Below are 25,982 nucleotides of genomic sequence, written 5' to 3'. Positions count from 1 at the left end.
ACTGACACCTTGTGGCTTGGATGTTTCAGAGATTATGTACTAAACCTATTCTAAACATGGCCACCTCCATGTGTGGGACCCACTTGAAGGAGCATAAACTGGTTCACTTGATGATTTATAAAGCAATTTGATTCATCTCATGTAAACTGCACTATATAAAATATAAAAATCACTTTTCATACATATGGAAATTTCATATATACACTGTAAAAATACAATATGATGTATAATATACATTATACATTGTACCACATACCTAGGTTGTGTGTGTGTGTGTGTGTGTGTGTGTGTGTGTGTGTGTGTGTGTTACTGTGACAGACTTGGACTTAGTTCACAGACAGGCTATTTGGAAGGAATGAGTCTGCTTTGAGCATGCCAACCATACTTCCTCATGTTTTTACACTGTTGACATCACCATAGCAACAGCTGTTCATCTCCTCTTGGTATCACAGACTGCCTGTCTCGTCTACTTTCTCTCACCCACTCTCTCTCTCTTAATATCACTGTAAGTCATATGTAGGATTCTAATGGAATAATGCAGCTGAAATTTCCATTACTTTAGTCTTGAACTTCACTTTTACTTAATTTACTGCTAGGATATTAAATATGTTACTGGTAAAGTGCACATTTTTTTCTGTTCAATGAGGTAAACATTTGAGACATTATGAAAAGTTCAGACATTTCTAAAATTACACATTGTGCCTTTTTTGTTTTGTCTCTCTATTATTAGTCTTTTTTCATTAACTGTTTTGTCAGGGGTGTTTCCCTGAATCCGCCAGGTGAGGGCGCATGGTAACGTGACTGCTTTTGAGAACTCGCAAGATTACAGCCAATCCACTCGGTGGCAGACATGGTGCACCACCAGGAAACGTGTATATTTTTCACTCATTCTTGTATTTTCAGTCAATTCGTTTACAATGATGTGTGTTCATACCTGAGTGCAATTCTGAGTGAGACTGAAGAAGAGCTCAGTCCTGAACAGCTCCCGGCCACATCTCCCTGTCTCATCTGATGGCCTGTGGAATGCTGTTTCTGGATCAGGCAAGCCCACATTCTTGTTCTTCTCTCTCTAATCCAGAATTCCTTTATGCATAATCACGTAATCACAGCCTTTGGATAGGTTTGCCACCATGACGGAGGGGGTGTGGTGTGGTGTGGTGTTGGGGGATGGGCAAGGGCAGCTCAGTCATGTGACTGAAATGAGGCATGATGCTTGAGCACATGCTGGAATCGGTTGGCAGCTGAGTCAGGTTTACCACTGCTACCTGCAGGGACACCCACTGCAGCAGTGTGCATGACAGACTCTTAAAACACGAGCTAGGATGAAAGCCTTCATCAATGCATGGGATGAACCTCTGCTTAACATAGGCAAATCTATAAACATTAAATCTAAAGAAGATAAAGGATTTCATTTGAAGCTTTTGAGCTTCTCTTTGAACATTTCGCACTAGGACACTACTAGAGGATTTGGAAAGGGTCTTTGCTAATTACATATTCTTGGTAGGGTCATGATTGTAATACTCTTTGTTTGTCGATTATGATGTGACCATAAGATCACTTCAACATATCCATGATGCAAAATAATTTAAAGCAGTTAATGATGCTAAAATAATCTCACATTCTACTGGGAACAAAATGTATCCAAATGGAATGCCAATTGAACAAGTTCTTTTGGGTCTCATGCTTTTGTAAGTTAAAGCCTTGGTGTGCATGTCTTTCTTCAACCATCAAGTGATGTAACACACACAAACCTTACACCCTGGTCTTTATTATCAAGGGGAAGCCTATTCAGACTGCATTTTCCTGTGGGTTTGAATATTGCTGTACAAATCCCTTTGTGGTGCACAAAGGCAAGTCATGGACTGTGTTGAATACCAGAGAACCAGCGAGTCTGAGCCTTTTCATTGAATTTTGTCCACCTGGATTGAATGGGCCATTTAAAGACTTTGCACATTTAATAGCTACTACATTTCTTGTTGTGGCGCTTTGATACTATAAGCTTTCCTGAGCAAACATTGCTAATTGTTGGTGGTATTATATCTTGGACAATTTGATAGGAAAGCTGAGGACAGGCAGTGTTCTGTGTTACAAGTTCCTTAAATGGCTTGCTTCCTCTTCTACACCTGGTGCAAGGCCTGTCTGTCCTTGTAAAGGCTGATTATATATCCAATCCCTTAAAGGAACAATCATGCTGTTTTCTGGAAAGGGTTCCTGTAGGAAGGGGATTTGCCCTTTGAGGGGCCCAACATGTGGAGGAGGGCTTGTCTAGTGCACCATGAGGTGAGGAAGACCAGGAGCAGGATGTGCAAAAATAGGAGGAGCTAGAACTGCAGCCACGAACACATCCAATGGGCTCTTCTTTAAGGGTTGTGCATGTTCATATACACAATTATAATTTCATGCTCAGATTAAAGACACTTTCTACCGTACCACCTCAAATGCCATTTTGATGTTCAGCACAGTATCAAGGGCTTTTTGGTATAAATTGTTGAAGCTGCTGTTTATGATGATCCTGAGATTATGTATGTTTATGAATTTTTTGTTTTATAGTGTTCTAGTGTGAATATAATAATAATAATAATAATAATAATAATAATCTAATGCAAATAACTATGAGAGAGAAAATATATGTGAGATAAAAGCAGTCTTTGATATAACATACATTTACTGGAAGGAGTTATTTCAGTGTCACCTGAGACCTCATGCTCAGTACTGAAGAACAACTTCAACTTCATTCTGCAAATAACAGGTCTAATTTTTCACCTAGCTGAAGGTCATAATGCCTCTTACACATCGTGTTGAATCAATTAAAAATGTTGTAGGGATTGGAAGAATGCTGACCAGTGTCGGGGGAGGGTGGGGATCACAGGCTCATTTGTCCTTTTCCCTCTCTTTCTTTGCCTCCGTTTATAATGTTAATGAGAGAGAGTAGAAGGGGAGGATCTCAGCTGCAGCAGAGGGGGTGGGGCCTGCACGAAACATGGCAGGACAGAAAGAAAACTTCTGGGATATAAGGGGTCTCAGATCAAATCTACCGTAACCTCTCTTCTCTCTCTCTCTCTCTCTCTCTCTGTGTGTGTGTCTGTGTCTGTGTGTGTGTGTGACTGAGTGGTATGTATTATTTGTATATTGTGGAATAAAGGTGTAGGTTGAACGTATGACTCAAAAGACTGAAATAATCTGGTTGATTTTTCACCTATTAAAATCTAATAGTATTGTTACCTTGTTTTTTTAAAGTTCAGTTAGTATCATTTTTCATTCAATATAGTCAGAACAAAATACAAAAAAATTGGAAAATTATAAAGCCTCTATGAGGATGTGGGTATTGTGCTGAATTTACTTGTCTTTAAGTATGTGAGCTATTTTAATAGCTATAACTAAATCTGAAGATTTAGGACAGGGCTGAACCTTATCTTGGAATATAAGACTGAAGTTCAATATTGTAAGACTCACAGAACCCAGCATGCTGTCTAGGGATATAACTTGGTATGTAACATTGTCAAGAAATAATACGACAATAATAAAACAAAGGTTGTTAACCAAACTGTGCTATCTTATGATACACACTAAAGTGCAATATACAAGTGTTTTTTAGAGGCAGCCCTGTGTAACGCCATATCCTGCTGTGCTCTTCTTTACTGCTGAATGGATAGGGTTCATTTCCATAACCATCTCCCTTTTGTGGAATTTTTTTTAAATGATCAAACCCTTTTCCATCATATTTTTTTCAGTTTACATTGTCCCCTGGCATTCTCAGAAACACAGCAATTCAACACTGAACCATAGTATTAAAGATTTTTAAAAATCTGTTTAGAGAAATCAGTTTTAATATCCCAAATATGCTTCTCAGCTGCTTCACAGCTAAGCCTGAAGAGACTATAGGAAATGTGCTCCCCTATAGCAAGCTAGCACCCCTGTAATGTTGCATCAGTACGCATACTTTCTTATATTTTTCTCTTCCTGCCACTACTGCAGTTTTAATCAGTTTAACATGTAGAAGAGACTTATGTTCTTTCCCACAGAATTCCTGTGGTCTGAGATAGAGGTAGTACGCAAGACTGTGGATGTGGGGAAAATCCTGACATTCTTGCTATTGTGATTTTATTAAGGGGCCACACATGACCCTGGTCACTCAGAAAGGCTGACCCATGGACTCTGTGAGACAATAGGCAAGCTTATCCAGTGAGAACATATTGAACCTAGGCTTTAGCACTTCACTATAAGCCCAGTCATTATCCACAACACATATATAGCTGGAACATGTGGCTGTAACAGATGACGAGTCTACTTTTTTTTTCTGTCATTTTATGTGATGACAGTTTTCTGAACCACAGAATAACATTCAATTCTCTGCATCCATGCAGAACCTTCAAGAGCTGTTTTTCATTTACATTAGAATTAAATTTTGTAGTCAAGACATCAGGCCATTTTTCTATAAAAAAGGGGAAAGAGCAGTTGAAACAGCATGGCAGCACTTTCTTTCCTCTTGGCAGTGACAGTTTTAGCCAGGAGTTTTAAGAACACTTCTTTATTATCATCTCCTTTAACCCCAGTGTGCTATCCACTGAATCACTTGTGGCTACACCATTGCTGATGTGATTACATCAGTGTTCTATTGTGTAGGCCTATACGCTGCTTGCTTCAATCCCTCTCACTCACTATTCAACTTCAGTTATGTAATATTCACTTACTGAGTACCCACAATGAGATTATGTTTGTGAATGTTGTGAATATGTCACCAGGTGTGCGCATGTATCGTGTTTCCCTGTATCCGTCTGTGTGTTTGGGGGGGGCGACTGTGAGTGGGCTTCAAGAGCAGTGGGACAGCTGCTTTTGTGAATGAAGCCTATTTCTCTCTTTCTTAAGCAGAGTGGGGACTCTTTTTTTCCTGTGCACCCATGTATGGTGGGACCCTTAATAGACTCCCTCCTGCTTCATTCCCTCTAGCTTTCCCTGCCTGTCTTTCTCTTCCTCCGAGATGCTTTATACACACAATACTGCCACGTGATGAGGATCCTCTCTTTTTTTTTCCTATGCCTCCCCAACCATCACAACCTGAATACGTTTACCAGCACTGCACAATAACTCCCCCATATCACTAGCAAAAATGAATGACACTACAAGAAAGGTACTACAAGGTACTATTATTTTGCTAGATGGAACTCAGTCTTGTATGTTTGAGGTGCAGATGGGAATGTATTATTTTAGCGTCATCGACAAGCAGTACTGTACTTTGATAACATCATACTATAAGGGGTATATGTTGCATCAAGATGATAGTACTTGCTCTCCTCAGTCCTTAACTTCACAGTAGTCCACATAGTCAGGAAATATCTGCATATAATCCTGAGGTTGTGATTTGCTTATACAATGTATTTTTATGTACACAAAATTACAAGTACATTATGCTCTGCAAATAACAGATTATACTCACAAATGACAAAATAGCCAAGGGTTGGTCCTGTAAGGAAAATGTGTGAATACTTGTACATAGTAGGGATATAAGGATTAGGATATAGCTGTAATTTAAAAAAAATTCCATGTAAAGGTTATCACAAACAGTTTAGTCCCCTCTACACAAACACAATTTATGTAGTAGTCATAGAGTGGAATGCAGAGGTGACAAACTGTTTTAAGGTTTTCATCTTACATCCTTTGAAACACTGTTACATGTTTGCTGTGACCTGTAGTACAGTCACACAAAAAAAGGCAGAGTAATGAAAAATTTGAACACTGTCTAACGTAAACCAAAAATATCAGCATAGATTTTTAAAAAACGTTAGAAAAAGATTGTGTTTCCTGACATTTACTTATTTTTACAGAATAACTAAAATAGTAGGTAATGCTATAATAACTATAAAATGAAATTAATCCATGTCATTTTTACAGGATTGTTCCTAAAAGTGGTGCGGCTCATGGATTGATGTCACTTTTCCATAGGCAGCAATCACATTAATCACATTTTCATGTCCACATACATTACATGTCATGTTATTAACAAACATGTTAAATTAAGTGTTTGCTATTTTTTATATTGTTTTTCTGTAGTATTTCTTTCCTCTGTTATACCATAGAATCACTATGCATTTAATATGTGCTTGCATTTGACTGTGAAATGTATCTATTAGACTTTAATTCAGAAATAACCTTTATTTTCTGATATCGCAACCCCAGGTTATTATCTGTCTCTCAGTAGCTATACCTTACTTCTTCTTGAGTAGGTTGGTGGTTTAAGGCTTCTTTAAGTAGGACACCCACCTTCCCACCCAACGAGTCCTCCTCTGGGTCCAGTTGCAGTGCCAGGTGGCTTTTGGGGGGTTTGTGCTAACGCAGACTAACAGCTGTACAGAGGAGCCCCACTGGCTCTTTTTGGGGATGGGATATTCCTTCTCAACCACACAATTTGCCACCCCCTCTCTCATCTGCTCCATGTCTGCACTCAAGCAGATGCTAGCTGTAGTCTACAGGCACATTCATGAGTTTGTTTTTTGAGCGTTAAAGTTCCACTTCATACCAGCTTGTGGACAACTGTCAGGACAAGTTACGTTGCAGAATGTGCATGTTTTAACCTATTTAATGAACATACTATTGGATATTGCCTACATAGTTACTACTGAATGTAGCAAAATTAATCTAAATACTTAAATACAGAGGAGAGCAGAAATGTAAAAAAAAATTTGAAAGGTTTATGTAAACTTTAAAAAGACGATTGTCAGTCTACATTAGCTATTATATTCAACAAATCTCACATTGCTTAGTTTCTGAGGTTTGATTACTTCGACAAAATTCGATTAGGGCTGCTTTTAATCTCGAAAAATTAGGTACATTTAAGCAATTGGGGAAGATTAATGATGTCAATAAAATACATCGCTGAACCAGGCACTGTCACCTATGGAATTTGTAAGACCATGCTATGCAATGTATCGTTATTGCCTGTTTAAAGGTCCAAGCTATCCTGTACCAGCGATCAGCGAGTCGGGGATGTGTTAAAATCAGTGGTAGGATCCACTTTATGTGTAAGGCAGGTGGGGACTCGACCAATGAAAATAATTCCATAACAGATAAGAAACTGATCCTAAATCCAAAGATAAAACTAATACAGTGTCACAACGAACTAATCTAAGGCTGGAAATGAAATATCTCTGAAATGGAAAGAAATGTTTCATCCGTCCGCATAGCCTACGCCCATCCCTTCAAGCCTTATTGGTACAGTCGAATTATAAGGCCGAGTTAGGACGATTCTTGAACCGAACATACTATCAGCTGTTGACCTGGGTTGTGTTTGCTGAGGTGTTCCTGTGAAAGTTCCCCAAATTTAACTCCCACCAGGCCGAGAGGAATCTCGGTTTTGTGGTCGATCTACGAAATTGCAGTGTGTAGTCTTGCGATTTTCTCAAATTTTAAGACTCTATTTAAATAGTCCGCGTTTCTCTCGCCCCCCAGTGTTCTGGGTACGTGGGGTAGGTAAACGGAGTGAGCGGACCAAGTTTTCAATCTCCTGAATCCAAGAGGAATGAGTATACGGTTTATTGGGAGAACACGACTATCCGCCTAATTGAACATAACAAAATGGAATGCAAAGATCTTGACACTGACCTGAGTAGGAATGGATTACTCCCAACAGAAACGCGTAAGTTGGAGTTTTTGACAGGGACGCTATGCATCAATCTATGTGATGGTGTATAGACCCCCACTGCAAATAGTGTGGTTTTAAACAGAATGGTACATGTTGCCCTGTCCATCTTTATCACATGGATAATTGGCCGTAATGTTAATTATATTGGCATAGAGGTTCATTGAAACCAGCAGAGTGTTCAGTTCAGTTTGCTTTAATAATCGCATATAGTAGAAAATATAGGATAGTGGGCTAGGAGCAGTTACATTTTAGTTCATATCCACGTTCATTTTTTTCTTAAGTGATTCACATAATTAATTAGTGTCCGTTTTTATCAGTTGATCTTGAGAACAATGTTGCCGTCCCATGAATGTGTCATCAGCGCACATGGCATGATTCAGACGTTAGTTGGAACATGTTACAATGAATCATTTAAGAACAGTGGACGGTTCATAGAGTAATTGCACAACCCAGTCAGGGTGCGAGCATGATGAATTTGATAGTCTAGTTAAAACAGGACATGTATTAGACTCGCTTGATATTTATTTAGCTTTGAACAGTCAGGTTGCATACACATGGCGTGTCTGATGATGCCCTGTGTATGATCGTAGACTATCATTTTTTCCCGTTTTTTTAGTCGTGGATTATAGTGACGCAATGATCTCGAGATGTGCGGGTAAATACGATACCAAACATGTCCGATGCGGGCTACTCTTGGCCCCCTCCCATGTTCACACTACCCGAGCAGAATGTGGATTTGCGTGCTGTAGTAACCTGTAGGCTATCGCGAATTCACCCACTGTAATGATCAGTCCAATGATGTCAACGAAAGATGGATTGCTGGTGATTCCCAGGGGTCAGATCGATTAATTCCACGGGGTAATGGTTTTATATGTGACTGCAAACAATCCTGCCCCTAAAATGAATGTCACTTAGACTGCCAAGCTGTTGTGCGTTTAAGAAAATTATTTTATTTGTGAGTGGACTTGAGGTGCATAATTTTATCCATTGTATCTTTAGCGCAGGGAGCACAATCTTGCATGTTAATGTGTTCCCCACATGTTCCCTACGTTTTTTTTATTTTATTTTTTTATCGCATTAAAACTGGAATTAAACTTCCCTATATATAACTATATGAGACCAGTAATATTTCTTCCCTTCAACTTATTTTTGTGAGTACAAAGCCACAACATTATCTCACTGGTGAATGGTATAATCAGCTAAATATAATGGAATTCCTTTTGAATATAGCTTCTTGAGACTTACTGATTTGATATATGCAATGTGTCAGTTCCTCCTCATATGGCTCCTTGCAGAGCTCAGAAGGAAGAGTTGCTGCAGTGGTATTTTCAGGCAGTGTCGCCTCTGCATTGTGTGTTCCTCTCCACATTGTTCTGGAAATGAGGGGTTTCTTTCAGCCTTCTCTCTGCTGACATCAAAAGATTGTATTTGAGCCTTCCTGCTTGGGGGGGGGGGGGGGTCCTTCTGGTGGAGAACAAACTCAGGATCTTGAAAATTTTGATAATAGGAGCTTTAAAGACATCGAATTGTTCTGCTTTCCCCAGATAGGGTAAAGACCACAGAAGTCAGGCAATATATGTCAATGTGACCTTCATTCAGTATAGGTTTTAGCTGAATACATGTGATGTGAACATTTGTGTGTTAATAATTTCAGATGGAATGCAAATAACAGCTTTAATTGAGTAAGCATAGCACCTCAGGTGTGTCTTTTGTAGTCATGTTCTTACTTTGGTGAACTATACCTTTATACAATGTGCATTATAAACCTATTTATTTTCTAGAATTCTCTGAACATTTTTGTCCCAACAACAGTGGTGACTCATTTTTTCTTTATGCGAGCTGTTGTTTTTGGGAGATCTACCTCACATGCCATAAGTTTGATAAGCAACATTCTTGACAGTCTTTACTTTCCATGCCCTGCTGGTCTTACTGTCTGTGCCCTGCTGGTCTTACTTTCACCTACCCAGAGGCCCTACCTTGATGCCCTGACAACAACTGGATGATGGCACTTAAGGGTTTTAAAGGGTTTTTTGTGTTTTGTTTTGGGTTTTTTTTGCATTTGCACACTGTGAAAAATACCTCAATTTTATTCTTTAATTATTTAGCAGAACTAGAGATAATCTTCTCTTTTCAGTTTATTTTGTTTGTTGTTTTTTGGTGCCAAAACCAAATTAAAATATGCCATGTGATTCAGTGGCAGTAGAGATACTTTTAGTTTTATGGCACCATCAGATAATTTGTATACCTCTGTAATGCATTACATGTGTAGTGCACTTTGCCTCTGTAGCAAGCACTCCCTCTCTAGAATTGTTCCCTGTCAGGACATTTGAAAAACATTGTATAGTCTCTGTTTACTTTTGATCTACAGTAGTTTGCAATAGTCCAAGGCTCTGTGGTGAGCACCAACGGACCCTCCTTTCATGCCTGTGAAGTTGCTGTTGTTTGGTTATGTCTTTAATCCCCTACAACCACAACTGAGGGTCTGAGCACAATGAGCTCCAATCAATAAAGCTATTTTGCTCCTCAATAGATCTCTTCCTTCTACCTCTCACCTCAAAACTAGTTCACTATGGTCTTAGACTGCTCATACACTCTGTAGAAAATTAATGATTAGATGGAAACAGATCTGATTTTGTTTTTCCCTCAACCAATGGAAAAATGTAGTCTTATCTGTAAATCATAGGAGAATACAAGATCATATGATGTGCTTACTATTCAAAAAGCAATATTTTCTAAATTGTGAAGCAAAGAGACCTTTTCAGATTTCTGCATTAACTACAAAAGGCTACAAAGACCAAATCCCTGTAAGTAAATCAGTAATAAGAATATTCCGGATTATGTTACTGTATTTAGCATATGCATAGTGTAGTAAACAGCACTTCTTCAATTTTTAGTCTTTGTGAATGAGCTAGATAGCTGTATCTGTTAAGATTCGAAAACCAGTTCGCATTTCAAACATCCTATGTGGATACACAGTACATATTTTAATATCAGTTGTAAAAGGATACCCTAAACGTTGCCCTGTAGTCAAAATATTGACTCTGAGGCAAATCTTCCTTGGAATGCTGCTACTCTTTCAGCTATTGCTGACTGCTGTAATTGAACCAGAGCCGTGCAACATCAATAAGAGTAAATTCTACAAAAGCAGTGCTGTAAACCAGTAAGGCCCTAGCCAATTAGTTTTCAGTTAACAGTGTTTAAAACTCTTTGGTGATCTAGTGCTGGTACTTTGGTTGACATAAATGTCTGCCTAAAACAAGCTTCTCACCAAGCGGCACATCGCCAGCTGATGAGCTGGACCTCAAACAACCCGGGATGCTGTGTTACCGCATGGTGTGTCGGCGTGTGTTTCCGTAGCCCTACCAATGCTGAGGTGGCAGGGGATCATTTTTCTGGTTTCTGTTTTCATGTTTTCTGAAACATGCCATGTGCCCCCTACCACCCCCCTTCTGTCAGGCCTGTGGAACAGGATCGCTCAGCTCTGCAGCCCACAGATCCCACCATGGAGCCCTTACGCAATGGGCAGCAAGTCTGCACCAAGGTGACGTTCTTTGGGATGATTTGAAGGGAGTGGGGTTTGGTATGGTATGTCTTCAGAGGATTTGATAGATTCAGTAGGAGACTAAGGCCTTCTTAGATACAACCCTCTTTATAGGGTCACTGTTTTTAGTATGGTGTGAAGTAGGATGTTTTTGTGTAGTGCCACTTATGCGATCATGTAGCATAATGAAGATATTGAAAAAGCATATTGCGTTATGGTCTCTGTAGAATGGGAGAGGTGTGTTTGTCCTGCTCTTTGACCTGGAGAAACTGATGTTGTGTAAATTGTGTGTCTTGTATGCACAGTTTGATCATGGTTCATCGGTTTGAGTCCAGTAGTTTTATTTAATGTATCATAACTGTCAATAAGTGTAATGACCTTTGACCTTGATGGTGTTTAGGATATCATTCAAGCCTTTTCCTCCTTTTGCATTGAGCTTGTTTAAAAATAAATGTTTCTGCTAAGGTGTATAATATATTATACACACATTCTCATACACACACTGTAATATATTATACACGCACTCTCATAGCTACTCTCAGCAGTGACATTAATATCTGAAAGGTATCAAACTTATTTTGTGCATAATAAATTGTGCTATATCCAGGAGCCATCAGTAGCAGGTGTAACCCACTTTATTTATTTTCATAGTTAGAATAATTTAGGTTAATACTGTCTAAACTTTTTAATTGGCTATCTGAGCCAAAAAAAGGCATAAACAATAATCTGTCTTGGAGCTGTTTTGATGGAAGTCAGGACAGATCCTTGAATCCTGATTAGTCATTAGTCTCTGTAAAAAATGTGTAAACAATCACTGCATTATTTTCTTGTTCATGGGGGAATCTTTATATGATCTATCATCTAGTTAATTCCATATGCATATGATCTTCCCTACAAGAATATATTGCAGATCAAATGTCCTTTACCTAGCCTGCAGTGCTAATATAATTTTACAGAAGAAAAGGATACGATGGATGCTTCTTAGTATAAAATCTCATTTAAAAAAAATCTTCAAATTTTTCATCATTCTGTATCATTAACTCTTTATTGCTAAGGCGTTATGTAGCCACCACTGTGCACAATGGTTCCGACTATGTTTTCCAGTTTCTTGTGCAAGTGTGAGTTAGCTGTGCTTGGAATATAAACCATCCCTCTGTGAATTTGTCTTCTATTCCTGAGGTTCATCAGAGAGAGAGAGAGAGAGAGAGAGAGAGAGAGAGAGAGAGAGAGAGAGAGAGAGATGCTGAAATTAGAGGCAGATAATTAATTAATGAATCTATAAATTAATGAATAGAAAATTGGAGGGGGAGCCAGGAGAGGAAAATGGCAGAATGGTTCCAGGGGTTGAGTATATGCTGGCTGAGCATCACACCAGCATGGCTTTCATCTGCAGCACCAAGATGGCAAAAATCACGTAGTGTTGGACATTGCATATTCACATGACAAACAGTCCCTCCTCTCCTCCTCCACCTAAGGAAATGGTGAACAGAAGACAGGCCAGGCCTTTCAGACTAAACACCAGCTAAAGTAACTGTTATTGAAATCATATAGTATTTTCTATGATTATGCAGGTGATCAACTGCTTATTTTCAGAAAATAAGCCACAATGTACTATAGATGTGCTAACAGTCATATTTGGAGAACTGCTAGCAGTTCTTGATAACCATAACAGTAAGCAGAAGATATGAATACAGTCTTGATATAATGGGTTTAATTAGTAATCTTTCATTATATACTGCAGATCATTTTTGCACAACACATCATAAAGGCTCTTTAAAAAAATTAAGTTGGTAAGTCAGGCTTTAATAAAGCCATCCTTAATATGTGAGGGAGTTTATTAGTGCAACATCATAGTAGGATCTCATGGCCTGATACTGGCAGATGCTTTCTAGCAAACATCATATTCAGAAAGATCAAAATAGCTTTAGTGAGGTCTAAAGTTTAACAGTGCAGACATCACAAACAATAGTGATTCAGTCTTTCATTGTGGTGCAAAACCACTGAATAGCTATCAAAAATTACACTGAATGTGTCTTATGAGCCTTTAAAACTGTGCTCACTTATTCTCTCGAAACATGAAGCCTCTTGTTTCTTTCTGGCTTTCCCTTTTGTTGACTTCTTTACGTACCTGTAGTTCTTCTGAGGTCCGGGTGTCAAGACGGGGCCTAATTTTAGTCTCCTGAAGTTGTACCCCCCCTTCTTCACTGAAGCAGGACAGAGTGAAGGGGAATTCGCGTTTATTTTAAGAATGTTCTGGAAGTACAAAAATCACACCACGAGGCAGACAGCCTTCACACAGTCAGCAAACCTCTAATATTAGAGCCATAAGAGTGCTGTTAAAGCCTGCTGATGTGGATAATGGGCCGTGTCTCTGTCTCATGTGGACATTTACATGTAAAGGCAACAGGTTTATTTACTGTTATTTTTAACATGGATGTGGCAGTAGTATCCCTCAGACACTTCATGGCCACCTCAAGATTCCTGCATTTTACTTGATTGTGCCCCCAATAGTAGCTGGTTACAGTACATAATCTAAAGGCACAGTTCAAACCGGCCTTTAGATTTAGTATTAAGTAGCATTTGTTGTCATATGCACCAGGCACAAATGCATGGTCCAAGGGAATTCCTGCTTGCAGCGGAACTCGGTCTTCAACATCAACCACACTGTCCAGTTCATTGGATTATGTTTTTATAAATGCCAGTTGGATAATGGACATTGGATTGGATAATGTTTTCATAACCCCTATAATTTGATTCCCTCATCTGAACTCTTTCTCTATAGCTGAGAGTCAGGGCTGTCTTTAGTTCTCAGTGGCCTGGTGGTAACGGCCGTGTACATGGTGTTTTTAGCTCCATGTTTTAGCTCCATGTTTTGCCTGGGTGTGTTCCTATGGAGCCCTTAATTAGGCCTATCATTTTCGGATAGTCCCAGGATGGCTAGGTGGGGCTAGCAAAACCAAAACACTGTATTTAAGAAGATCCCTGTGTCTCTGCAATTACATGTTAGGTGTATAAAGAATACACGTTGGCATTTCCTAGTTGTTTACTCACTCAGTTCAGTGGTTAAGGTACTCCACTATTAATTAGAACGTTGCCAGTTCAAGCCCCACTATTGCCAAGTTGCCACTGTTGGGCCCCTGAGCAAGGCCCTTAACCCTCAGTTGCTCAAGTTTGTATTCAGTCATAATTGTAAGTTGCTTTGGATAAAAAACATCCACTAAATGCCGTAAATGTAATTCTATTGGTAATTTTTTCCCCCCAATCCGTTTGAGTCATTCTATGTATTCAAACTGCAATAAAAAATGAACGAACCCAGCCTAGCTCTGAAAACGCTAATTTGTCTTAAAGGGTGATGCGTTGAAGTTGTATGTCACCTTCACCAGAAGTGTAAGCACCAGCATACATAGCACATGTCCCAGTGAGATGACTGACAGATGCTTCTGCCTCTTGCTTGGAGCATAACAGAGATACAGTAATCCTGGCTGTAGTGCTTGTACTGCAAGAAACGGATGTGGAAGAAAAATTGTAGCTTTGACAACACATTGGGGTGAAAAATGCATTTTTGCATATACTCTTCACTGTTTACTAAGCAGGCTAAAAGTGAAAGGTTGGACTGCAATCTGACTGGACTGTAGTCATGCTGAAGACACTCCCTCAGCATGCACTGTCCAGGCTGAGCTGACGTGCTCTGGTTTTATGTTTTTAACAGTGGAACAGATTAGCCCAGAAAGTGGCTCAGATCTTGAGACATCTCCTGAGAGACATAGCAAGACACAGTGAAAGCGAATGAGAGAGAATGTACCAAAACAGACAAAAATCATATGTAATGAAATCAACATTTCATAGCAGGATAATATATCTTGAGTATTATGTTTAACTTTGTATTTTAAAATTTTGAAAATGGGTTGCTTTTAATTTAGAGAAACTAGAGAAGAGGAACCTTTGAACCTTAACAGTCTGCCCCCTGCCTCCCCTCCTCCCCCGGCATGGATCCAGTAACTGGTGTTTACCCTGGGCCCCCAGCTTGACTGCTCTTGTCTGGTTCTTTCCCCTCTTGTGAGGTTCACCCTCCTCCTTACATCAGCCATCCGGGTTGGGGGGAGACGGTTGCAGGCTGGAGGATGAGGTCATTCATTAGCCACGTAGTCCCACTTAAATGAGATGCATTTCTATTCTGTGTGACTCTCCCCCCACCCCATCCAGACTTTGGCTTCACTAACAGTACTCCCTAATGCTTTTGAATGCCATTTCATTTCCATTTTGCAAAGAACATGACTGGGTTCCTTGTCCATTAGAAGCAATCTTGTTGGTGGGGCTTGTTCTAAAATCCTAATTTGACCTCCTCTTTAGGGTTCCTGCTTTCAGTCTATGGATTTTGAATTATGTACTCAAATCTCTTAGCACTCTTAAAAAGTACCTTATTAGCTGAGTGTCTGCAGTGCAGTTGTTAGAGAAACAAATATGCTAAATGTCTCATAAGCCATGGAATTATCTCCTTAAATTAATTGAGGGAATTAATCGGAGTTCTTGTTGACTGCTTGTTGTATACTATATGACTTTCACAAGGTTGCCTTGCTTCTGTTTGCAGATTAGGCTTTCCTTTACAGGCCTTCTGAATTTCATTCTCTCATACCAGCTTCTCATAGGCTAGCAGCCGAGTTTAGCCTTTTACTGCCTCACCATGAGTAAAGTTTATATAGATGGATACATTCCTGTCCTGCACCTCTTCTATGTGACTATAGAGCAGGAACCAGGTCCTTGCGAATCTCCCCCTCTTTCTCCCCCTCTTCAACTCCTCTCCATTCTGCATTGTTTTCACCAGTCATATATGCTTACATCTCAGTTCCTGGGTTGTTAGAGGTTTATTATGAGTGAAGTGAGTGACCCTATGTGAAACCCTAATGGTTTGGCACAGGATATTTGACATATCATCCTGTGTATAATTACATCTGAACACTCTCTTATATTGATTTTAGGTCAGCCCTGAACAAAGGTTTTTCACTGGAGAATCCACAGTGATGGTGTAATTTAGGTCTACAGCCTATATTGATTAATATTGCTTCCTTTGATGATTCAAGTCATGCACTAAAGATGCTAGTAAGACATCTTTTGGAATGGTAGCCATAGCAGTGTGGGCTATACTGAAAGGTGCAGTATCCTCTGTGGCCTCTTGTAATGAAATAAGATAATTAGAAAGTGATAAGACTTGGAGCAGCACTGTAAAAGCATGGGTTTTGGGTGGCCTGTAAATGGCAGCGACCCACTTCGAGGTGACTGCATGGTTCTGGCTTAGAGTCAAGCAGCACTCTCTCAAGGTAGCTGGTGCACTCTCAGCTCATAAAAAAAAAAAAAGAAAACGTGAGCTAAAGGGTTACACTTGAACAAACCACAATCAAATCTTTGCTGAGGTACTCTTGAATCCCTTCAAGCTGAACTGGAGTTGGAGTGGTAAGCTTTAGCTGCCAAGCAGTAGCCGTGGCTGAGTTGGACTGGCTGCTTCCCCTCTGCTCCCTCTCCTCCATCTATCCCCGTCACTTGCTCTTAAACAAACTGCTATTGCCTTTGTAAGTACAACTCTTCCGCCTCATAGCTGCTGAATGGTTATGTGAAAGGAGGGACGGCCTCGCTGTCTCAATGAGAGGATCCGGAATGTCTGGGTTTCTGAAGAGTGAGGTTATTTTAAGTTGATGGAATGTGATGGAGCATTGGGGACAGTTCTTCTGATGGATGTACATGTCAGAAGGAACTGCACATCTGTGAAGTTCAATCAGAAGCATCACGAACTCTGACAGGATTGAGGATGTTCTGGTTAAACATCTGGTTGCCTCTGTTGAGTAGTGACTCAATGGCAATAAAGAAATAACTTACTGGAGAGGATGATTTGTATGGACAGAGATTTTGCAGTGAAGTATTGATTTTGATTTTACATTGGCTTTGCAGTGGAGTTTGCACAAAGTACTAAACAGGGTTACTATGGATATTTTGATAGCACATTTTGTAAAAGAAATAATAAACATTAAATAAAAATAAATAAAAATACCACTTGTTTTTTTTAATAATGTTATAGTAGCTTGCTTTCTACTTCGCCTTGTCAAGGGTATTGATGATTCTACAGTTATCTTTAGGAAAGCCCTGTTTAATGCCATATGCCTAGCTTAAACTTTATAGCAGGTTTCTCTCTGTGGGCTTTCATGGCTGAGCAAGAGTTTGTCAGGCAAATTAAGAAAGTACGATTCTCTCAAATAACATTAAATGAAACTGTATTATCTCTATATTCAAATGTTGTAATAGTACTAGATTGATAGCATGTCCCCAGGCAGCCATGAGGTTCAAATTGTTTTGTAGCCTGTGTTAGAGGAGGCCTGAAGTTATTGTTTGAGAATTTAGTCTCGAAGAATGTCTGCTTATATTTATACATTCAATATTAAACAGGCCCCTTGCCCTCCACTGACATTATGTCTTGACCGTAAGAATGAAGTCAGCTTTTATCACTTTTTCTTCTCCTGTCACTGCTGAACCAGTGTGGGGAAGTGAGGAAATCCAGCCAAATTCACCATTAGAATCCATGAAGGTATTTCAGCTGTTAGTAGGAAGCTCCCCTGCCTACAGTCAGCAAAACAGTCTTCAGCTTATTATAATGCAATTTCATTTATTTAAATCTGAATTTAACTATTTGTGCATCTTGATCTGCTGGACTGAGTTGCAGAACTGACCATTTTCCAGAAATGATGAGAACCAAAGGCAAATGCTTACTATTTATCTATTTATCGGATGCCTCTCTGTCATACCTCCGTGTTCTACCAGATTTCTACTTCTGAAAAGTCAGTTATTCTCAAAGTCACTGCATTGCTCTTTTTCTAGCTGCATATAGAAATAGAAGTTGGGCTGTACTTGTTCACTGTGTCTGTGTGGATGCTGTTTACATGCGCTCTCCCTCTCTCCCTCTCTCTCTCTCTCTCTCTCTCCCCCCCTTTCTCTCTCTTTCTCTCACACATTCTCTCTCCCCCCTTCTATCCCTTCTATTCTTTAGATGTCACTTCTCCAGAGGTAAACCCCACTATAGCCAATAGGGAGGAGGTAAAGACCCTGTCCAAAACAGACTCATGCACACCCATTAAGAAGGAATCTAGAGACCTCACTTCAAAGCCACCTGTGACACCCAGCCCAGAGTCAAATACCAGTACCCAACCTAAAAAAGGTAGGCCTGTGATCTGCCTGATGCAAAGTTGTGCTCAAACAAACTGTACCGCAACACCTTCATGTTTACCTTACGACAAATGACAGTTATGAAAAACTCTCTTTATGTGACCAGATAAGTGTGAAAAGCCTGAGTAAACCAAGAACTGCAATGACCTAATTCACATGTGATAACAGCGCTTTCCTCTGCCTTAGAGCCATACCAGAGCTCATCACAGTGCTCATCACCGAACCACAGGTGGTTACTGTGGAGACATGACCTGGATTTTTTCCCTCCCTGGAAATGGCATGAAATAGTCCTCCCTCAATGAGTGCCTGTGCTGTGTACCTGTTACATACAGCAGTCTCTGCTTTGGAAGTGTGTTGGCTGCGTTTGGTCTCAGGGCTTACATTCTGTGTTTCTGTTTTCGGTATGGGGCTACAGCATTAAACTCCTCTCTCTAATGTCCACTGTAATTATCTGTTATCACATAGTTAGCATTTTTGGAGTTAACCAGAGTGAGTTTTGATCCTCTCTCTGATGTAACCCCTGTATATTCACCTTCCATGAGGAAAGCCTTCTCTGTCTGCCTATGGATGAGAAGAATCAATAGCATCACATCAGCATGTATTTCCTGTTTGGTGGACTTGAGCTTGACCCCACTGATTCGGCTTTCAGGTGAGGCTGTTGCAGAGGAATCTGTGTTCGCTGTATACCCTCCATGCACCCTTTCTGGGCTGACCCACTACTTTTGCTGTCCCAGCCCGAGTGACTCATCAAAATGAATGAGGGCTGATCGTTAGCACGGGTGGCCCACGGGACTCGGCTTTCCGACAGCTATTAATACCAGTGCCAAAGTGGAGCACCACACCGAGCAGCAGACCATTTCTACTCTTTCACGTTTGCCAATTATCAGGCTTCCTTTTAGCTGTCATGTTTATGCGATGTTGGACTTCTGACATGTGGTACTGGCTGAAAGTCCATATAGTGATTGGGGAAAGTTGTAATTATGGTGATAGGAGACACCCCCTGTCACACCCCCAGCCATGGAGAAGTGATTACATAGCTGACTCTCTGTCATTGTTTCTGCATCGTTGTCACTTAGAAATAAGTCAGGACCAAGGAGTGCAATATCTGGATGTGTCTGATGACCTTGTGTTGCTGGATACACTGTGTCAAATTTGGGTTGATGCTGGATGGAACTTCATTTGCTGTGTTGGAGACATCTGAGCCTACTTGGTCACATACAGCATTAGTCTAGACCAAAGCCATATGACTAGCATTAATGGCAAGTTGTTCATTTTCCTGTCCTGTGTCCATGTGATTATAGTATAAAAATATGTAAATCACACCAATAAGAGAAAATGCTTCCAGGTCTGAGAATTAATGTGAGAAACACATACTCTGTTCCTCATGGATGATGGTCTCCATTCTAGCATGCTTTTGGTGACAAAAAAGGATCAGCTTATAGGTCACAACTGAATGTACAGAAGTTAACTTTAGTTCTGTTTACAGCATGCCTTGTTATTTTCAAACCATTTTGGCTAGAGATGTGGTGTTTCCTTTCTCTTTTATTTTTTAATACTTTAGCTCAGGCATTTCTAAGACATGCTCAGATTAGTCTTAAATATGGTATCTTTGACTCCCCTGAGGAAACATGGTGTGAATTGCCCCAGACCCTGATAGCTGTGTGAATGGATTTTGTTCCTGCTGTCAGGTTCCAGTGCCAATTTCCAGTGTCATATAGCTCTGCAGATGTAAACTGGGGCTAACCTGCCCAATAACTCTACTCCGCTCTCTCTCTCACTCACTCACTCACTCACTCTCACACGCACAGACTCACTCTCACACACTTTGTATCTGTCTTGTATGCTTGTTCACTTGCGCTCTCTCTCTCTCTCTCTCTCTCTCTCTCTCTCTCTCTGTCTCTCTATCACTCTACAGAGGCGGTGAAATCAGAGGACAGGCAAAAGCTGGCAAAGGAGAGGAGAGAGCAGAGAGCCAAATATTTTGGTAAGTGTGCAAAGGGTTTTCAGGAGCAAGGTGCCTCCTGCTGGTCAGGAACACTTGTGTTTACCAAAATGAAAGACTTCCTTATGCCTTGTGAGCAAGTATGCCAGGGCTGAGTGCCTAAGTGTGCACAGGTTTTTGGGCCAGACCTGTAGAGAAGCACCAGCACCCCGAGTTAATAGGCTGAAGTATACTGAAAATCCTGCAGGGTCACTGCAGTTATTAAAAAAAGCTGTGACTGATCATCCTATTTTCTGTGGGCATGAGCTGGAGACAACCTATCCTCATATCAGGCTAGTCTCAGCATGAATGTGTGTGCTCATAACTGAGAAGCAACAACAGCCCATCCCTAGTATAGTACAACAATCCAAGAACATGTCCATAGCTGATGCACAGTCATTGAACCAGACATTCAGCAGCCATTTTATGAGAAACTTCTATCTCGCACCTACACTCACTGGCCACTTTATTAATTGTATAGCTAGGATTTCTTATAAGACATTACAGGCAATAGTCTCTGTGTTGCTGAACATAATTTTTCAGCCTGGTAGTGGAGTCTGTGCTAATATGAGTGTATTGAGCACTGTTGTGTTGCTGGAATTTTAACATTTCAGTGCTGGGTTGAGAATGTTCTAGTAGCCAGAACCATCCTGCCCACAGTGAAATGGACACTGATAAACAGTGGGACAGCCAGCACAGACTTAGCCATGTAGCAGCTCAGCTGCTGTCCATGACTGTACTAGAGAAGTTCACACACCATGTGGGAGTAAAATGAGTGGGGAGTAGATGAGCTGTCAGGATGTCTCGCACTTCATCCCATTTTAAACACACATCATTTCTGTGATTGCCCTTTTTATGAGACCTAAGTGGGAATCTCTCACTGGCCGTGTGTGTGTGCGTGTGCGTGTGCGTGTGTGCACGCGTGTTGGTCTTCGCTGTCCACATGACAGCAACACACTGCTTTGCATGATTGACAGGCACTCTTGTCTTCTTTTTCACTTCCCCCCCAGAACAGCGAGGCCAGCTTCAAGGTAAGTCTTTTAGTGTCCGTGGTGGTGGTGACTTATGTTGTGCATCGTCCACAATCGAGGCCATTTCCTCCTGGCCACTTTCCTCCTTTCAATTAATTGTTTTAATGTGACTTCTTTCCTTCTTCCATTTTGTTAATTCCAGTGGCACTATAACACTATAACCTCTCTATCTCTTCCACCTCTCTCCTGAGAAATGACAAATTCACAAGCATCTATGTCATAAGTTAGGGAAATAGATATTTTCAGTTAACTCCTAATTTAGCTAATCTGCTCTGACTAATAGGACATACATTGCTCCATAGCTCTGTAGACATTTTTTTAATTTGAAGGAATTAAAAAATCTGCTACTTGTACTCAATTTCTTTTGAGAGTGAACCCATCTTGGCAACTATTACATTTAAAAGTTAAAAGCTATATTTAATGTGAAGACAATGTCCATCGGTTGATGGGATAGTTTGGACCTGGTTTCTCCATTCATCTGAGAGTCAGTAGTAAATAAATTAGGTTTAGGGTGATGTACAGGTCACAGGCTCCAAATCCAGTTGGAACTTCTCTTCACAAAAGTGCTTATTATATTTGGGTATGTGCATTTTGTTATTGTTTGTTACTGCAACAAGTTCAGTGTAATTACCAGATATCTCTTGGAAAGCACTCTCACACCAGTCAAATTTGGCAGGGAACAGATCAATGTTCTTGTTTTGTTTACTTGATCATGATATCTTGTGAGCAGATAGTGTTGATTCCAGCCACATGGGTGCAGTGTGCATACGTCATTTCTAGATTCTATGTTTGTATGGAGCTTGATGTTGGTAGCAATGACAGACATTTTGCTGTTTGTTATTTTTATCTTGAGAACATATTGGTGCATTTATTGAAATATTTTTATAGGTGTATTTATTCAGCCTGTGAACCTTTCATTTGATCCTTTCAGGATAATTTTAGTGTGCACTGCATAAAACATCTGTGACTGTGCATGTGTGATCAAAGCCAGGGGCTACTCCTTCTGATACTGGCAATGTGGGAAAGACAACAAACAAACAAAACTGAAACATTTCTAAAGCTAGACTTCTTCAATATTCACCAGCTGCAGCTCTTGGTAGTGGATTATGAATTCTTAATGGAGAGAGAAACTGGTCCAATCAGACCACTACTGGTTCATCGCTTTACATCTGCGTTGCTTCAAAAGACCTTAATGACCTACTTTAAGACCTCCTTTAATTGCATTTTTTTATACTTCACCCTTAACTTTTTAAAAGTATTTTTTAATTAATTGTTTATGTTTTCTGGTAGACCTAGTCCTGTGTGCTCAGAGTGTGATTTTCGTGTTCTATCATTTAATAATTCTGCTCATGTAGGAAAGATATAAAGTACTTTCCCAGCCCCTCATATGAAAGTGCTCTTAGGTAGTCTGACAGCTTATAGTAACAAGTGGCTTTTTAAATCTACTTACAAAGTATTTACCTCCTAACATGGATAGTACAAGCAGGACATCTCTGCAGACTGAGGCATATGGTTGTTCCTAGGAATAGCTGGAAGCACCTGATGTGGCTGTGTAGTATCGATGTCAGTCAGAAAGCATTAGAATATGTTTAGGATAACCCTTTAGAACACTTGACTGTAAGTACATGAATATGTGACCATGAGAAATAGAAAAAGTATGTGCATTTGAAAATGGAGGGCTTTACAGGCATCTGCTACGTTGGATAATATAAGAAAAAAAAGTGAGTCTTTAAACCTAATGCACAGGGTGTATGGAAGTCAGAATCCCTCAATGTGTGGATGGGTATATTTAAGTGTATACTGAAAACCATGCAGCTCTTGGTCTTTGTTTTAAACAGCATCATGTGCCATAACTAAAAGCTATGAAACACTGGTCACTGGTGATTCATGAGGTTTATAATGGCTTCTGCATGTGAAAAAGTGTCACTGTGCAACTGAATACTGTGAGAAAGAAAACTACTGGTAGACCAAATGTCTGTTTTGTATTTCTCATGTGCTAGTGTTATCTAAATCTTGATGCGAATCAAAGGGCAGGTTTGACTTGAAATGCCTGTCCCTGCCTGGTCTGCGAATGTGGCCTTGTGTATGGAATCATAGTGTTTAACACTTCATGACTCTTGGCCTTTGTTTGTTTTTGTTACCTTGTTTAAAAACTGATAAAGAGATTTGTTTTGTAAGACTCACTGATGGACTTAAGGGACACTTAACAGACTTAAAGGAGCAGTTTTACAGTCCCTTATTGAGATTTGACTGGATTTCCTGTTGAGAGACACTCAGAGAATGCAGTGTAGTCATGATCAGAAAAAGAAAAGAAAGGTACTGGTGCTGCTTGTTAAGTGTGTATGCCTTTCCCTGCTTCTCCCCTGTGAAGCTGCTAAGAAGTCCGAGTGGCTAGAAAAGGAGGAGCGGGCAAGGCAGCTGCGGGAGCAACAGCTACAGGAGCGTAGGAGGAGGCTGGAGGAGCAGAGGTTGAAGGCTGAGAGGCGGCGGGCCGCACTGGAGGAGAGACAGAGACAGAAGCTGGAAAAGAACAAGGTGAGCTGTGCTTCAGTGGCCCAGATGGACTCGCAGACCACCCACACAAGCAATGCTCCGCCCACACAACTAATGCTCTACCCACACAAGTAATGACTGCAGACTGTAATCCAAACTGAAACTGAGACAATTTTTGTGGCATAGCAATTCATCATTATTACAGCTGGTTGATATCATTGGCTCTGTAAGAAAACATGGAGATTGTTCATTGCTAACCGAGTCTGTCTGTGGTTAGGAACGATATGAGGCGGCCATCCAAAGGTCTGCGAAGAAGACGTGGGTTGAGATTCGCCAGCAGAGATGGTCCTGGGCTGGCAGGCTGAGTGCCAACTCCAGTCAAAGCCAAAGTGAGTAGAGTCCTGGGCAAAATATCTCACAGGGCCTCATCATATTGAAGAGTGTGTTATAACTGTTCTCTTCAACAGCACATAAGAATCTGGTATTAGGTGGTTTGTGCTGGGCTATGGAAATTTGGTTCCAAGCACCAGCCGAATCCTGTTGACATTACTGAGCACAGAAATGTAAAATTAAGTAAATAAACAAATCACTGCTAAATTGGTTCTTTAGCCAAAGTAAATTATTGTGACCATAATTTAGTATTGGTTATATAACACAAATGAATCACTCAACCCATATTTTAATGTGTCTTCAAATTGGTTGTTTTGTTACACACAAAAAAGAAACAAGAGAAAGAGCACAAACATATAACAGCTGAAGACTCCCAAACTCTAGCTGTATTTTCCAAATCAGATGATCACAAGTCTGGTCATGCAATAAATGTAGTAAATGTTGCTGTTAAAAGCCATAGTATGACTGACTGCATGAGAAAGGATACCTTTGTGCTCATCTTATAGATGGTGCTCTCTTCTTTATCCCTAGCATTCATACCACAGCCACACAACACAACAGGATGCATCAGTAGTAGATAACCAGCTAGCTTTGTTACTTGGTTCAAGGAGATATATATATATATATATATATATATATATATATATATATATATATATTGGAAGCGTAGCAAGGTTTGAGTCATCAGTACTGCTAGCTTGTTACCTGATGGGTGGTATGGGTGGTTGTTGTTTTTCTGCTGCAAACAATTACACACAGAATTTATGCATAAATATTTCAAACGCCTCAAAAACAGAGAAATAATTAAGCCTTATTTCTGCTTCCTTTATGAGAGTGGATGATGTATGACTAGTATTCTTACTACTTAGGGTGCCTTGAAAAATATTCATGAAGTTATCACATTCATTTGGATTACTTTATTTTCACACAATTTTCATACTTAATGACACTTAATATTCATATTTTACTTTATAAAAGGCTAAACATCAATATGAATTAATTTATCATATTAAAAAAAATATTGGTTTTATGTAAGAAAATATTTGATATATTACTAACTGAAAAATGCTGTTTGGTTAAGTATTCAACCTCTGCTGTGCATGCTCCAAGTTTTCACCCTAATGAGGACAATTGGCCTCTACAATCATTAAAGGTTTCAGCTTTTCTGGATCAAATACCCCCTTAATTGGTCATACTGTGAATTGAAAGGAAAACTCTGAAAATGAAAACAAAAGAGCTATTCAAGGGAATGAGAGAGGCAAAGTTTATAAAATAATATCCAAAAGCTATAAAATAAGTGTCTGTATATCCCAGTGAGCACCATTGGATCAGTTGTGAGGAAGTGATGCCACCCAGGCTGTCCCACAAAACTCGTGAGGGAAGCCACAGCAGTCATTTTGAAGTTAGAGTTCAATGACTGGAGTGAAGTTAAACTAGTCAACAATATTAAGAGCTGTGTGTAGAACTGGCTTGTATGGGAGGGTGGGTAGAAAGCAGCCTTTACTGAAGAATAGCCACATCACAGCTCAGCAACACATTTGGAGTTTTTCAGAAAACATCAGAATGACCAGCTAAAATGTGGAATAAGGTTTTGTGGTCCCAGGAGCCAAACTGGGGTCTTTGGACAAAATTCAAAATCTTACCACTGCTCATTCCTCAATAGCCCTCATCCTAATAGTGAGGTGGCATGATCCTGTTGTGGGG

General features: G+C 40.0%; 1 protein-coding gene across 1 annotated transcript in view; it reads left to right on the top strand.

Moving 5' to 3' along the window:
• The first annotated feature begins 7,247 nt into the window (after positions 1-7,247).
• map7d1a (MAP7 domain containing 1a) overlaps positions 7,248-25,982 on the top strand; it is a 31,129-nt gene continuing 12,394 nt past the window's right edge. Inside the window, 5 exon segments of the mRNA XM_027001551.2 lie at positions 7,248-7,630; positions 18,208-18,375; positions 20,299-20,367; positions 23,767-23,930; positions 24,166-24,277. Coding sequence (XP_026857352.2) covers positions 7,570-7,630; positions 18,208-18,375; positions 20,299-20,367; positions 23,767-23,930; positions 24,166-24,277 — 574 coding nt within the window. The 5' untranslated portion in view covers positions 7,248-7,569.

The sequence above is a fragment of the Electrophorus electricus genome, chromosome 10, assembly GCF_013358815.1.
Source record: "Electrophorus electricus isolate fEleEle1 chromosome 10, fEleEle1.pri, whole genome shotgun sequence".
Taxonomy (NCBI): Eukaryota; Metazoa; Chordata; class Actinopteri; order Gymnotiformes; family Gymnotidae; genus Electrophorus; species Electrophorus electricus.
Note: the sequence above shows the minus strand (reverse complement) of the source record. Positions and strands in the feature narration are given on the sequence as shown.